The sequence below is a fragment of the Mirounga angustirostris genome, unplaced genomic scaffold, assembly GCF_029215605.1.
Source record: "Mirounga angustirostris isolate CCGP_5_RB_7025 unplaced genomic scaffold, mMirAng1.0.hap1 SCAF_15, whole genome shotgun sequence".
Taxonomy (NCBI): Eukaryota; Metazoa; Chordata; class Mammalia; order Carnivora; family Phocidae; genus Mirounga; species Mirounga angustirostris.
This window is the reverse complement of record NW_026991723.1, coordinates 44,919,943-44,932,305: the sequence shown is the minus strand read 5'-3', so window position 1 is coordinate 44,932,305 and position 12,363 is coordinate 44,919,943. Positions and strand designations below refer to the sequence as shown.

Here is a 12,363-nt window from a genome sequence, read left to right as displayed (position 1 = left end):
TTCAGTGAAAACAATTAGAGCTTAAAAACATAATTGGGCAAAGTACTTGAATGGTTTCCTATTTTTCCAAAGAAGATATACAAAAGGCCAACAGGTAAATGAAAAGATGCTTAACATGATTAGTGATTAGGGAAATGCAAATCAAAATCACAATGAGGTACCACTTCACACCCACTAGGATGGATATAATAAAAAATAGAAAATAACAAAAGAGAAAGTATTGGCTAGGATGTGGAGAAATTCAAACACTCATATATTGCTGGTGGGAATGTAAAATGGCTCAGCAGCTGTGAAAACAGTTTGGCAGTTCTTCCAGGAGTTAAACACAGAATATGACCCAGTGTTCCATTTTTAGGTATATACCCCAAAGAATTAACCAGGTACTCAAATGTACCAGCGCTACCCACCAGTTAAAAGTTGGAAATGGCCCAAATGTCCATCAATGGATGAATGAATGGATAAATTATATTCTATACATATAGTGGAATATCAATCATAAAAAGGAATGAAGTATTGATAAATGCTACAATGTGGATGAACTTCAAAAACATGAGAAGCCAGACATGAAGGTCACATATTGTATAATTCCATTATGGAAGATGTAAATCCATAGAGACAGAACTCAGACTGTCGTTGCCATTGGGTGCAGGAAAAGGGGAATGGGGAGCAACTGTTTAATGGGGACATGATTTCCTTTTGGAACTAGATAGAGGTGGTGGATGCACAACATTGTCAATGTACTAAATGCCAATGACTTGTTTACTTAAAAATGATTAATTTTGTTATATCAATTTCACCTCGTTACCAAAAAATTCCACAGGTTTTAAATGTATCATTTCACCAACATGCTATACATTAATACTAGATGATCAAACAGGATTTAGTAGACTATTTAAATTTTGAATGTGAAACAGGCCTAAACTCAAATCTTTGTGATACTGAAGCGGAAGATGGGATGTAATCATCTTGGAAAGTAAATTGTTGTTTACATGAAATGCAGGAGTTTTTATTTCTTGAAAAAAAAATACTGAGTAAATAAGAGACAATAAACGTTCCTTCCTTCAGGATACTGATTGAGTGTGGGCTTCAGAGTTAGACCACCTGGGTTCCCATTCTTGTCTTCCCAGGAATGTTCTAGAGGACTATCAAATGCACTTTCTCATGTCTTGTGTACTATTAGGAGTTGCATCACTGCGGATTCAAGATTTACTATAACACATTCACTTATTCTCCCTCTACTGGCTGGTTCCATACTACCACACTGTAATAGACCAATACCTATCAGAGCTGGGGTTGTGATAATTTAACAAATATTTACTGAGTGCTTATTTTTTATGTGCCATGCACTTTGCTGTGTCCTAAGTGCTCCATAGCGAAGTTTAGACAGGATTTATCATTTATTTATCATTTAGAACAGGGCATAGACCATAAACATACCATTTACGTATCATTAAGTATGAGAAAGGAAAGCAGTGCTCTACCCGAGATAAAAGGTGGGATACTATTTTATTTTAGGGAGCGTGGACAGCAAAGGATTTTTCTTGGGACATCTAATCTGAACGACCTACATGATATTAACAAATGACAACAGGCGTATTTGTAGGAAGTTTGAGGTCAGGGACAGGAGATTGGAAAGTATTTAACTGCTATGGAAAATGGTGCATTTCCAGCAAGAGCGATATAATTTTGCGTTGTAAAAAGATCCAGAGGCAAGACAGAAGCCAGGGAGACCACTTAGGACGCACCGATGGCGGCCCGGACTTAGGGTAATTGTGGTTATTGTCCTGCGCGAAAGGGAAGGTGCTATTCTGTGACAGAACGACGATGACGGCAGAGCAGTTAAGAGGATAGGCAGAAAAATCACGGCTTTCAGGGCGTCCTGCTGCGAACAGCCGGAACGAGAGCAGGGCAAGTTTCTGAAATAAAAAGAACTAAAAATCTTCAGACGGTGTATAACGTACAGGAGAGGGCAAGAGAACTGAACTCCGGTCCTACCCTTCTATGGTACCAGCAAAGGCAGAGTGATCGGGACCAAGCTGGGACTCCACCCTGGCTCTGGACAGTGCGAGACAGACCGACCTGCGGAGAGTCTAACCTTCAGAATCAAGCTCGGGCTGCTTAGCCCGTTACTCACGGCCGGCGGAGCCGACCTCCCTATGCTAATTAGCCCCGGCTCCGGAAGTACCGCCCACCGGCGCTCACTTCCGCTATCGCAGCCGTCCGCTTATCTCGCGAGAACTAGAAGTGCCTATGAGACGTGGGCTAAGCGGAAGTCGGTCCTCTTTTTCGTGGCGCCTCGGAGGCGGTAGGCTGCTTCAGGATGAAGGTAGGAAGTGGTGGAGGCTTCTGAAACGGGCTGGGGGAAGGCGGGTCGAGCCCCAGAACGCCGCATTGTCACAGTGCTAGCACTCCAGAGTCCTAGCTCTAGGTGGAGAGGGGTCTGAGGCGGGAGGAAGCTTGCCGCTCTCGGGGCCAGGGGTCCGTGGGAGAGCGGATGGCGAGCGATTGCAGCTGGAGCCGCGCCGGGCGGGGAGCGCCATGGTGGCGTCCTCACGCCCAGCGCGGCCGCTGCGGCCCTGCTGCCCCCTTGGCGGCCCGCGGGTCGGGCCCTTTGCTCTGACAGGCTGAAAGGCTGCGGAGGGCCCTTCGTCCCCGGGGTCATTCCGCGAGGCTTGAGGAAACATGAGACCGATTTTTAGTGCGGTGCTTGTGCCTTATTATGCGTACACATGCTTCAGCTAACCAAACCGACATGTCAAGGTATCTGCTCCTCGTCTGGGGGTTACATAAGAGGCTTTCTGGTGGTCCTGCGGTTTTCTAAAGCTCTTCTCCCCCCCCCCCCCCCTTAATTCTTAGCTGAACATCTCTTTCCCAGCTACTGGCTGCCAGAAACTCATTGAAGTGGACGATGAACGCAAGCTTCGTACCTTTTATGAGAAGCGTATGGCCACAGAAGTCGCTGCTGATGCTCTGGGTGAAGAATGGAAGGTTGGTTACTGAATTAAATTGTTTTTAGCTGTTGAAGAAATAGCGCTATTGGTAATTAGTGTATGTAGCCGAGTAGGAACTACTCCGGGTTCTGCCTTATGACCTTGCTTGGGTTACTTCTGCATGTCTGTCTAGAGCTGTCACCTTGCAGGGTTCTGTGTCCGTCAAAGGGTAAAGTAAAGTTCTTTAAGGGGCGCCTGGGTGGCTCAGGCGTTGAGCGTCTGCCTTCGGCTCAGGTCGTGATTCCAGGTCCTGGGATCGAGCCCCGCATCGGGCTCCCTGCTCCGCGGGAAGCCTGCTTCTCCATCTCCCACTCTCCCTGTGTTTCTCTCTGTCAAATAAGTAAAATCTTAAAAAAGTTCTTTAAAAAGTGCTAACAAGGGTTGTTTCTGTTTGGTAGCTCGTTTGTACTTGGGTTTCTTAACAGTCTTTCCCTCGCTGGAACTGTTACATCTAGTAAAACATAGGTTAGAAATAGGACTTGAAAGGAATTTTCTAACCTTGGCAAATTGGAAGATGTACACAAAACTTAGTAACCAGAGAAAACTGTAACTTTCAAATTGTTTTAGCACACTTCCTAGGATTTAAGGGCCGTAATCCTTTATTTTACAACGTGTCGTATTCTGCAGGGTTATGTGGTCCGAATCAGTGGTGGCAATGACAAACAGGGCTTCCCCATGAAGCAGGGTGTCTTGACCCATGGTCGTGTCCGCCTGCTGCTGAGTAAGGGGCATTCCTGCTATAGACCAAGGAGGACTGGAGAGAGAAAGCGCAAATCTGTTCGGGGTTGCATTGTGGATGCCAATCTCAGTGTTCTCAACTTGGTCATTGTAAAAAAAGGTGAGGTTTACTTGTGTTCTTGAGTTCAGTTTCTCTTTACGTGGATTTAAAAGCTGATTACCCAATGCTTTTTCATTTTCACTTGCAGTATCCACAGTTTGACCATTGGACTCGTTTACCAATGCATAAACAGTAATTACGGTTCTTGTTTGTAAAAAAGTTGTGGAATTAAAAGGTCTGATCATTTTCCTCTTTTAGGGGAGAAGGATATTCCTGGACTCACTGATACTACTGTGCCTCGTCGCCTGGGGCCCAAAAGAGCCAGCAGAATCCGCAAACTTTTCAATCTCTCTAAAGAAGATGATGTCCGCCAGTATGTTGTGAGAAAGCCCCTAAACAAAGAAGGTAGGGGAGATTATGCAATTTAGGGTTTGCTTAATTTTATGTGTAGCATCTTGTGCACATATTAGAAAGTCCACCTGTTATGTATTTAGCAGGAGTTTAAGTATTTTAGGAAAATACTGGGAAGAGGGTCAAGATCGGCACTTGTTACTAATCCTTGTTGTATCTGATGCTTCTCTAGAGTATTACAATTTTACTTGAAATTTTCCCTGAGCTATTCATGTATGCTTATCTGAAGTTACCTTAGCAGACCTAAGGTTCATTACTTTGGGTTAGGAGTTGGGAAAATGATAGAAAATTCTGGGACTATGGTTGAATGTGCTGACTTCCCACCCACTTTTGCTTTCTTTACATATTAGAGGTTCTGTTTGTTTACAGACGAAGTAATGCTTTCATCAGCTGAAGTTGCTGTTAAGTCCTGGCCCTCATTTTCTTAATCTGAGATGTGGATAGCAGTACTGGGAGTTGTGGACATTAGGACAAAAATACTTGATTCAGAATCCTAGGAACAGATGTTTGGGGTTTTGGAGCTTTAGTATTTTGAGATGGTATATAGTAGATAACGTGGTTTGTTAGGGAACATGACCCATCACCGGTGAGGCAGCAATGTTCTGTGACATGACTATTTCTTAGTAAAGTGTATGAGTATTTCTTTCCATTATGTGGCGTAAAGAGCATGTCCGTTCAAGTGGGTTTTCCTGACAAATGTGAAAAAAACTGGTTGGGTTTTGGTGCTGGGTACTTAAAAACCTAAAACCTACACCTGGCATATGGCGAGTGCTCATGGGTCACTCCAAATACCTGAACCACCTGTGTGCGAGGTACTATTTTAAGTGTTGGTGATAATAGTATAAAAGGACAAGTTATTCTCCTGTGGTTTACGCTTAAAAAAGAAATAGGGGCGCCTGGGTGGCTCAGTCGGTTAAGTGTCTGCCTTCTGCTCAGGTCCTGGGATCGAGCCCCACATCAGGCTCCTTGCTTTGCAGGGAGTGCGCTTCTCCCTCTCCTCCCTGCTTGTACTCTGTCCTCCTCTCTCAAATAAAATCTTTTTTAAAAAAAGAAAGAAATGGCAGATACATGGCAGTTGGCTAATAAACACCACTGGCAATACCAGTGTAGTAAGTGTTGTAGTTAACAGGTGTTTATAGCATGGTTCTTTTATCTTTATAATTAAGGTGTTTGACTTTTAGCAAAACCTGAACAATTACTTAGTTCTAGAATATTTGCCTGAGCTATTTGTTACTCTCACCAGGTGTCTACAAACTCAAATGATTACATCTAAAGAGACATCTGCTCCAAAGCAGATCTATAATCCATAGGATTTGGAACTTAGAGCACACGGGCTAAGTGAAGATACTCTATGAACACTGTGCTGCACATTTTAACGTTAATGGTTTTGTTCCCCAGATTGGCAGGATCTGCCTTGGCAAATACCAGATGCAAGCATAAATGGGATTTCAGAGTATGGTTAGGGTAGTGGTGCAGATAGAGCTTAGTTTTCATAGATGAGTTTACACAGGCACAGATAATACAGTTTTAAACTAATGCTCCTGTGTCTTAGAGTACAAAATATGTAATACCCTACAAAGACCATGTAATTGTGGAAGGGAAATCAAAGTTGAGTAGAAAAAAGCTCGGGGTATGACTCCCCCTCCCCCCCCCCCCCCAGCAGAGTAGCCTAAATTTACATACGGTCTTGAAGTTGACATCCAAATTAGTGGTGTAGTTTAATGAGCCGTTTGAGGATTAAACGTGCTAATCAGGAAAACACTGGCACCTAGTAGACAAAGTTAATCTCTTCACTTTTCAGAAGGACTTACTAGTTTCTATTTTGAGAATATTTAGCCCATCTTGGCTTTTTGTTGACAGGGTAGGAAGTCTATTAGATTTGACTTAAAAGGCCTCATACAGGTTAAGTTTTCCTACAGTAGTCCTGTTAGTAATGTTTTTAAAATGTAGATCCTAATGAACACGGGTATTCTTGAGAAGTGTTTGAATCATCATCTGAATTTTCAGGTAAAAAACCTAGAACCAAAGCGCCTAAGATTCAGCGTCTTGTTACCCCGCGTGTCCTCCAGCACAAACGGCGGCGTATTGCTTTGAAGAAGCAGCGCACTAAGAAAAATAAGGAAGAGGCTGCAGAATACGCTAAACTTTTGGCCAAGAGAATGAAGGTAAGTCAAGAAGACTGGGGGTGGGAAATCAGGCCTGACTTTGGATTTTTAAGCCAGACAATCTATAACTGCTTTTTTGTTTTGTTTAGGAGGCCAAAGAAAAACGCCAGGAACAGATTGCCAAGAGACGGAGGCTGTCCTCTCTGAGAGCTTCTACCTCTAAGTCTGAGTCCAGTCAAAAATGAGATTTTCTATGAGTGACAAATAAATAAGATCAGACATCAAATCCCCTTTATTGACTTTTCATTGATGACAAAACAGATAAATGGAGAGAAAACAGATAAGGGAATATCGTATATAGCAATATGATGGTGTATAAAGTGTTCTAGAGATACTTGAAAGTGATACCTTCAAGGTGAGAGGCTGAGACCATACTGTAACAGTGGGACAGATGGCCAATACGGGATTTCTTTTTGAGATGGGTGAATGGCTCAGGAAAGGATTCTGTGCATAAGGTACCTATTGCTTTTTCAGCAAGGCATGGAACAATTTGGGGGAAATAAAAGGACTAGGACTATTTTTTCGTACACTTTATTTTGAGGAATACAGTTTTAAACATCCATACACAATATATGAAAAGTGCCCTTAAGATGGACATTTGTCACATGTAAAAAAGATACCTTGTTAAAAGCATAGTTAACAGATAACATCTTAAAACCGTTCACAAAGCTTTCAAAACCAGTGCAAATTTTATTAACAAAAGCTTTTCAACTCTAGTGAATTGTTACTCGTGCATTTTATGGTTTCACACTGTGCCTTTAAGAAACACTTGGATTGATGAAGGATGCACAAAGAGAAAATACACTGTTTTCTAATGTAGCCTGTCTAGTTTCTATAGTAACTGCAGTTAGAACTAACCTTTACAGACTAGAAGGCTCTTAAAAAGGCACATTAGGCTTTAAGGGTGAAGAACTGGAGTTCCTTATTTGCTGGAGTGTAGGTTTTAACCACAGGTGAGTAAAATTTTCAACTGCTTTAACATACAGAGACTGAAGCTGTGCTTGCACTTAAAGGTTTGCTTATCAATCACGTGCGGATCTGACCAAAATGTAGATTGTGATTCAGAAGATTTGCGGCCCCAGAATCTACATTACTAGTAATTTTCCAGGTAATGTCAATAATGCCAGTCCCTGGACTAGACTAGCTGAGAAGATTCTTAGACAAAAGGGAGATCCATGTTACTCTTAATACATGGTATTAAAAAGTTACAGAACGTGAAAAACTAATTGGCAATTGGTGTTATATAAATTAAGATTGAACTAAAAAAGCATAAATGGAAAATTTTTAAGTGATAACGCAAAATAAAAAGGAATAAACACTGCAGTCATAAGGGGTAACTTAAAGGCCAGAAGGCAAGTCTGGTATATAGGCCAGAGTTACTGTACTAACCAGTACCTGGTTGATTTTAACACAAAATGAGCACCACCACCATGCTTGCTTGTATCAAGGAGTGCAGTCACTAAAGTGGACAGATAATGGCTGAGCTAGGCTGTTCTAGCTTGTTAATTCTGGCAGATTTAAGATGGAGAACTACTTTTCAAAAGGGGGAATGCTGGAGAGTATTTCAATAGTAAGAATGTTTAATCCTGCATTACTAGTTTGTACTAAGAATGAAGTTAGGAGCAACAATTGACTCTCCCACAATTAAAGGATTCATTTATGCTTTTATTATGCTTGCATAGTTACAACAGTCTTAACCACATAGGTTGCTATAATCTACAAAATGCAGCCAAAATCAAATCAGACTATCAAATCCAAAACTAGTATAAGGTAATGCTAAATATCTGGACTAATTTGAAAGATTGCAGAAGTTCTCAGGCTTTTAAGTTTCATACATTGCTACGAGTCACTCCAGACCTTTCTAAACGTATGGATAATGACTGCATTTCTGGCCTTACAGTTTTGTTCGCAGTAAATTTTTAGTGGTCCCCTTTCTGTGGTAGGTGCTAGAAAAGGCCTTTATGCACTTTAAACACAAAACAGCCCCTATTTCTAAATGAAAGCAGGCTAAGGTTTCCAATGTATAATGGCTGAGTTACTTAGAATGTTATAAAAAGTTACTAGAAAATGTCTATTTTAGTACAGTATAGCCAAATCTTAATGTGTAAGGAGATCTTCGTTACACTTACTAACAGGAAGTGCTCTGGTAAGTAATTTAGTTCAAGTTAAGACTACCGAGAAGTGGAAAAACAATATGGGAACTCTAAAATAGAATTGTACACATTTCAGGAGCCTTAAAGATGTGACAGAGACAAGCACAGCAAACTTAAGAATTTTGCATTTTATTCATCCTCAAGCTTTTATGCACGGTAATTGCAAACTTTGTTGGGGAAATAAGTGTTAAGTACCAAGTATTAAGCTGCAAAAATATATACTCTGAGATAGTGCAAATGATCCATTTTTAAGGTAATGAGAGTTGTACATAATTTCTGACAAGTTCTTTCACTCTAATTTCATAATAAATTGAAATGAAATCTGCATAGGTTAGATTAGCCCTGAAATGTTGAAAGACTGGTACAGTAACAATTTTTAAAAGATTACACCAGGTGGGAGATTTGGGCTGTTAACTGTACCACCTGGAAATATTTTTATCAACTGATTTAGTCATCTGCATAATTACTGTAAAAGCACACATAACCATTGGTTTTTTAAACCTTGGCGAGAGTTAAGGCAAACTTAACTGTTCATAAGGGCTGTTTTTAATGAAAGGCATGATAAATGGCAGGCAGGTGAGGTCATGATTTTCTTGAACCTACTGGCAAGAAGCTCAAGAAGCTTTTAACATTTTAAGACTCAATTGATCCATCCCAAAAAACTATTTACAAATGCACAAATAATAAGCATACAAATTAAATATATAAGAATAAAATTTCTGTATGCAGTGCAAGTTTATCCCACAGGTTTTTAAAAGTGACCAATAGCAACAGTTTATGTACCTGAACAATTTCAGGTACAAAAAAATCAACATGAGCATTTTAAGCATGTTCCAATTTTGTAAATTATGAGGGTGATTTAATTTCATTTAAACTATATGATTGGCTCATTTATTTCCAATCTTAAAGCTGTTGCAAATTAACACGGTATTTGGGAAGAGGATGAAAGTATCTTGGATATTCAAGATAAAATCCACTAAGGAAGAGAATACATAATATGGATGAAGAAATACAGGCAAGGCTGTCATCAGACTTTAAGGTAATTTTGATTAATGACTACAGCTGAGTTTAGTTGTAGTCATTTAATAGTTGCAGACCCCTTTCAGAAAATTGTATTGCAACACGCAGTCTAAGAATTTTAATAAATATCATATGGCTGTACATACAAATACCTACACAGCCACACATATATACACACATACACAAATAGTTGCCCTTATAATTGAGATTTCATTTGTTTTGGGGTTAGGCAAGTTTACATTAAACTGCTATTCCCCAAGACCAACAACTTCAAATATAAACAAAATGCCAAGAATGAATATAGTTTTGCATTATCAAACTACATATAATGAGAAATCCAAAAACCGTTCTCAAGCAGAGGCAGATGAACCACTCAGAAGTTGCAAACCTTCAGATATTAACCCTGGGGCATTTTTATGACATTTTTACGTTGTGAGATGATTCCATATGAATTACATGTCATTACATACTGCCCCAAGAGTTAACTTCATTTCCCTTTCATCAATTGTTAGCATTTGGAACAAACCTTCAGTGTTTGCCAAGTGAATCTATTCCCTCAAGCTTTGTCAAAAATCTAGTGAACATCTTACTTAAATGAGAGGCGCTCCAAAACACTTCCTGCACCATTCCATACTGATACTTGGTGGAGCATCAATCTTCTGCAACTTTTCAAGAATCTCTGAAGATAGATTATTGTATGCAAGTCCATATTCATTGTCAAAAGCCTCTGAAAGACATTTTCAAAAATGCAGTTACAATTTGTTAAAAAGTCATAGGCTGAAAAATGGTAATTTCATATATATCTATAAACTATTTAAAAGTAGAAATCCTTGGAAAGGTAAGGGCAGCATGCCAATTACAACTTTGTAAATTACTTCAGAAAATGAAAGAACCTCCTTTAGTAATACTTAAGTAACCAACTTACCAATATCAATATTCTCTCTTCCAAGAGATACTAATGATAAGAAGAGGATTTCTCGGTATAAACTCCTATAAAACAAATGTTTTTAAAGTTAATGGGCACAGAGCATAAAAATACACACATGAAGGTTTTGTAAAATGGTGAAAAATGATTACATTTTATAGTTAACAGTAATGTATCCACGTCCGTGTCGTGGTTTTGATCTAACACTACAGTTAGAAGTCACCTTTAGGGGAAGTTGGGTGAAAAGTACGGTGAATTCTGTGCTACTCTTTGCAACTTACTTTGGATTTCTATTTCAAATGAAAAAGTTATGGACATAAGACTAAACACTAAAAACCACTTTAAATGGCTTATTTTAACTTTATAACATTTTAACAATATAAATACAGTTGACCTTGGACAACATGGGATTGAATTTCATGGGTCCACCTGTGTGTTGGTTTTTTTTTCCCCAATACAGCGAGTACTGTAAAGGTATTTTCTCTAGTAACTTTATTGTAAGAATCTGTTATATAATACAACATACAAAATGTGTTAGCTATTTGTTATTGTTAGGACTTCTGGTCAACAGCTATTAAGTTTCAGGGTAGTCAAAAATTATACACAGATTATCAGTTGCATGGGGGGGGTCATTCAAGGGTCAACTATAATAGGTAACTGTTTTAACTCTACTTTGCAATTAAAATTTGCAAAAGCAGAGTCTCAGATTAATTTTTAAGTAAGTTAGGGGTCTAAAACCCTTGGACACTGAAAAGTGGTGTGGTCTCTTTACTATTTAATCCAATGATAAAGGATAAACTATATTTGGTTTGTGAACATAAAAGTTTCACAAACTAAACCTTAAAAATGAGCTTCATAGCTCAGTTAAAAATGAAGGAAAGCTAAAGAAATGAACTGATTTCCAAGTACTTAACATAGAAAAAAAATTAGAGAGTAATGCTAATTCTGATAATGCTTCATATGTAGCTTTGTTTAGAAGCTTCAGAAGTCGTAACATATCATCTCTCATTTTCCTTCCTTGCTTTATTTAAACTACAGATGCTTGAAACTAGCTGCTCTTTAGACTGTGAAGGTCATCTGTATCTCAACTGTTGAGATTACAAAAGGATCCATTCATTTTCATCATCAGTTCATGCTCTACCACTTCTGAGGTTATCTTCAAAGATGCCATGACCAAAGAAACTTGTAGAGGATCTGGAAACTGTTAGTATTTGGTAGCATTTATTATGCCACCTTTTCTGAAGTCTCCCCTGCAAAATTCACTTATATTGAGACTGGGATGAGTACTGATCTAAGCCTGTTAGCGGACAATAGTAAGAGGATCAGGAAAGCTCCATATCCTTTGTAATTTACTGTTTCCATTGCTTTCCTAAATTGTTTCTATTCCTAAACAGGTTTTTTTTAATGTCCCACAAGAAAATAAAAGATAAGACGTGCAGGTATGACAGGGCCTGAACAAGCAGTACATATGTATAACGTCACCGCTAACAAATTCATAGAGATTTCCGGTGAATAGCAGTAATGTTTCCCAAAGACTCTACATTTTAGACATGAATGAATGACTTCCTAAAATTTATTCCTCCACACACAACTTTTGTAATGTTTGCTCAAGTATGAACATTTACAACTAGAGATATTTTAAAAATAATACTTAAACATGAAATTATCTTGAGTGGCATGAAGCAAAAACTGGATTCTTACCTTTGTCTTTTCATGTCTGGCTTTATTAGCTGTGAAAGTAGATTGATGGGTTTAAGAACATCATTATGTTGAATACTCTGCCTGATGGTTTCTACTAAAGTGCTTGTGGCTTCTTGTTCCTCTGATAGGAGAGACAATTTCTTTTCAGAATCTAATAATAAGAACACAAGAATACTCTAATTATTAAAAAAAAAAAAAAGTTTTTTCCCCAGAGTTGTAG

General features: G+C 39.0%; 2 protein-coding genes across 8 annotated transcripts in view; one reads left to right on the top strand and one right to left on the bottom strand.

Annotated features, from left to right (window-relative positions):
• Positions 1 to 2,193: 2,193 nt before the first annotated feature.
• RPS6 (ribosomal protein S6) lies at positions 2,194 to 6,570 on the top strand. The gene is made up of 6 exons (XM_045882474.2): positions 2,194 to 2,326; positions 2,857 to 2,988; positions 3,618 to 3,828; positions 4,027 to 4,173; positions 6,187 to 6,344; positions 6,434 to 6,570. Exons 1-6 carry the CDS (start codon positions 2,321 to 2,323, stop codon positions 6,527 to 6,529), a joined length of 750 nt encoding a protein of 249 aa, XP_045738430.1. The 5' UTR covers positions 2,194 to 2,320; the 3' UTR covers positions 6,530 to 6,570.
• Positions 6,571 to 7,967: 1,397 nt separating this feature from the next.
• Positions 7,968 to 12,363, bottom strand: part of DENND4C (DENN domain containing 4C) — a 139,736-nt gene continuing 135,340 nt past the window's right edge. For 6 of the 7 annotated variants that reach the window (XM_064579236.1, XM_064579234.1, XM_064579235.1 and 3 more), the window contains 3 exons: positions 12,144 to 12,294; positions 10,443 to 10,507; positions 7,968 to 10,244 (listed from right to left, as the gene is read on the bottom strand). In XM_064579236.1, the coding sequence (XP_064435306.1) occupies positions 10,108 to 10,244; positions 10,443 to 10,507; positions 12,144 to 12,294 (353 nt within the window). In that variant the 3' untranslated portion in view covers positions 7,968 to 10,107. Of the gene's footprint in view, positions 10,245 to 10,442; positions 10,508 to 12,143; positions 12,295 to 12,363 lie in introns of those variants that run through there. The other variant, XR_010407641.1, reaches the window with a different exon arrangement.

Bases quoted from the DNA above. Each gene is read 5' to 3' on its own strand.
- RPS6 (XM_045882474.2), top strand. The intron at 4,174-6,186 runs GTAGGGGAGATT...CTGAATTTTCAG, and splicing joins AAAGCCCCTAAACAAAGAAG to GTAAAAAACCTAGAACCAAA. The intron at 6,345-6,433 runs GTAAGTCAAGAA...TGTTTTGTTTAG, and splicing joins TTTTGGCCAAGAGAATGAAG to GAGGCCAAAGAAAAACGCCA.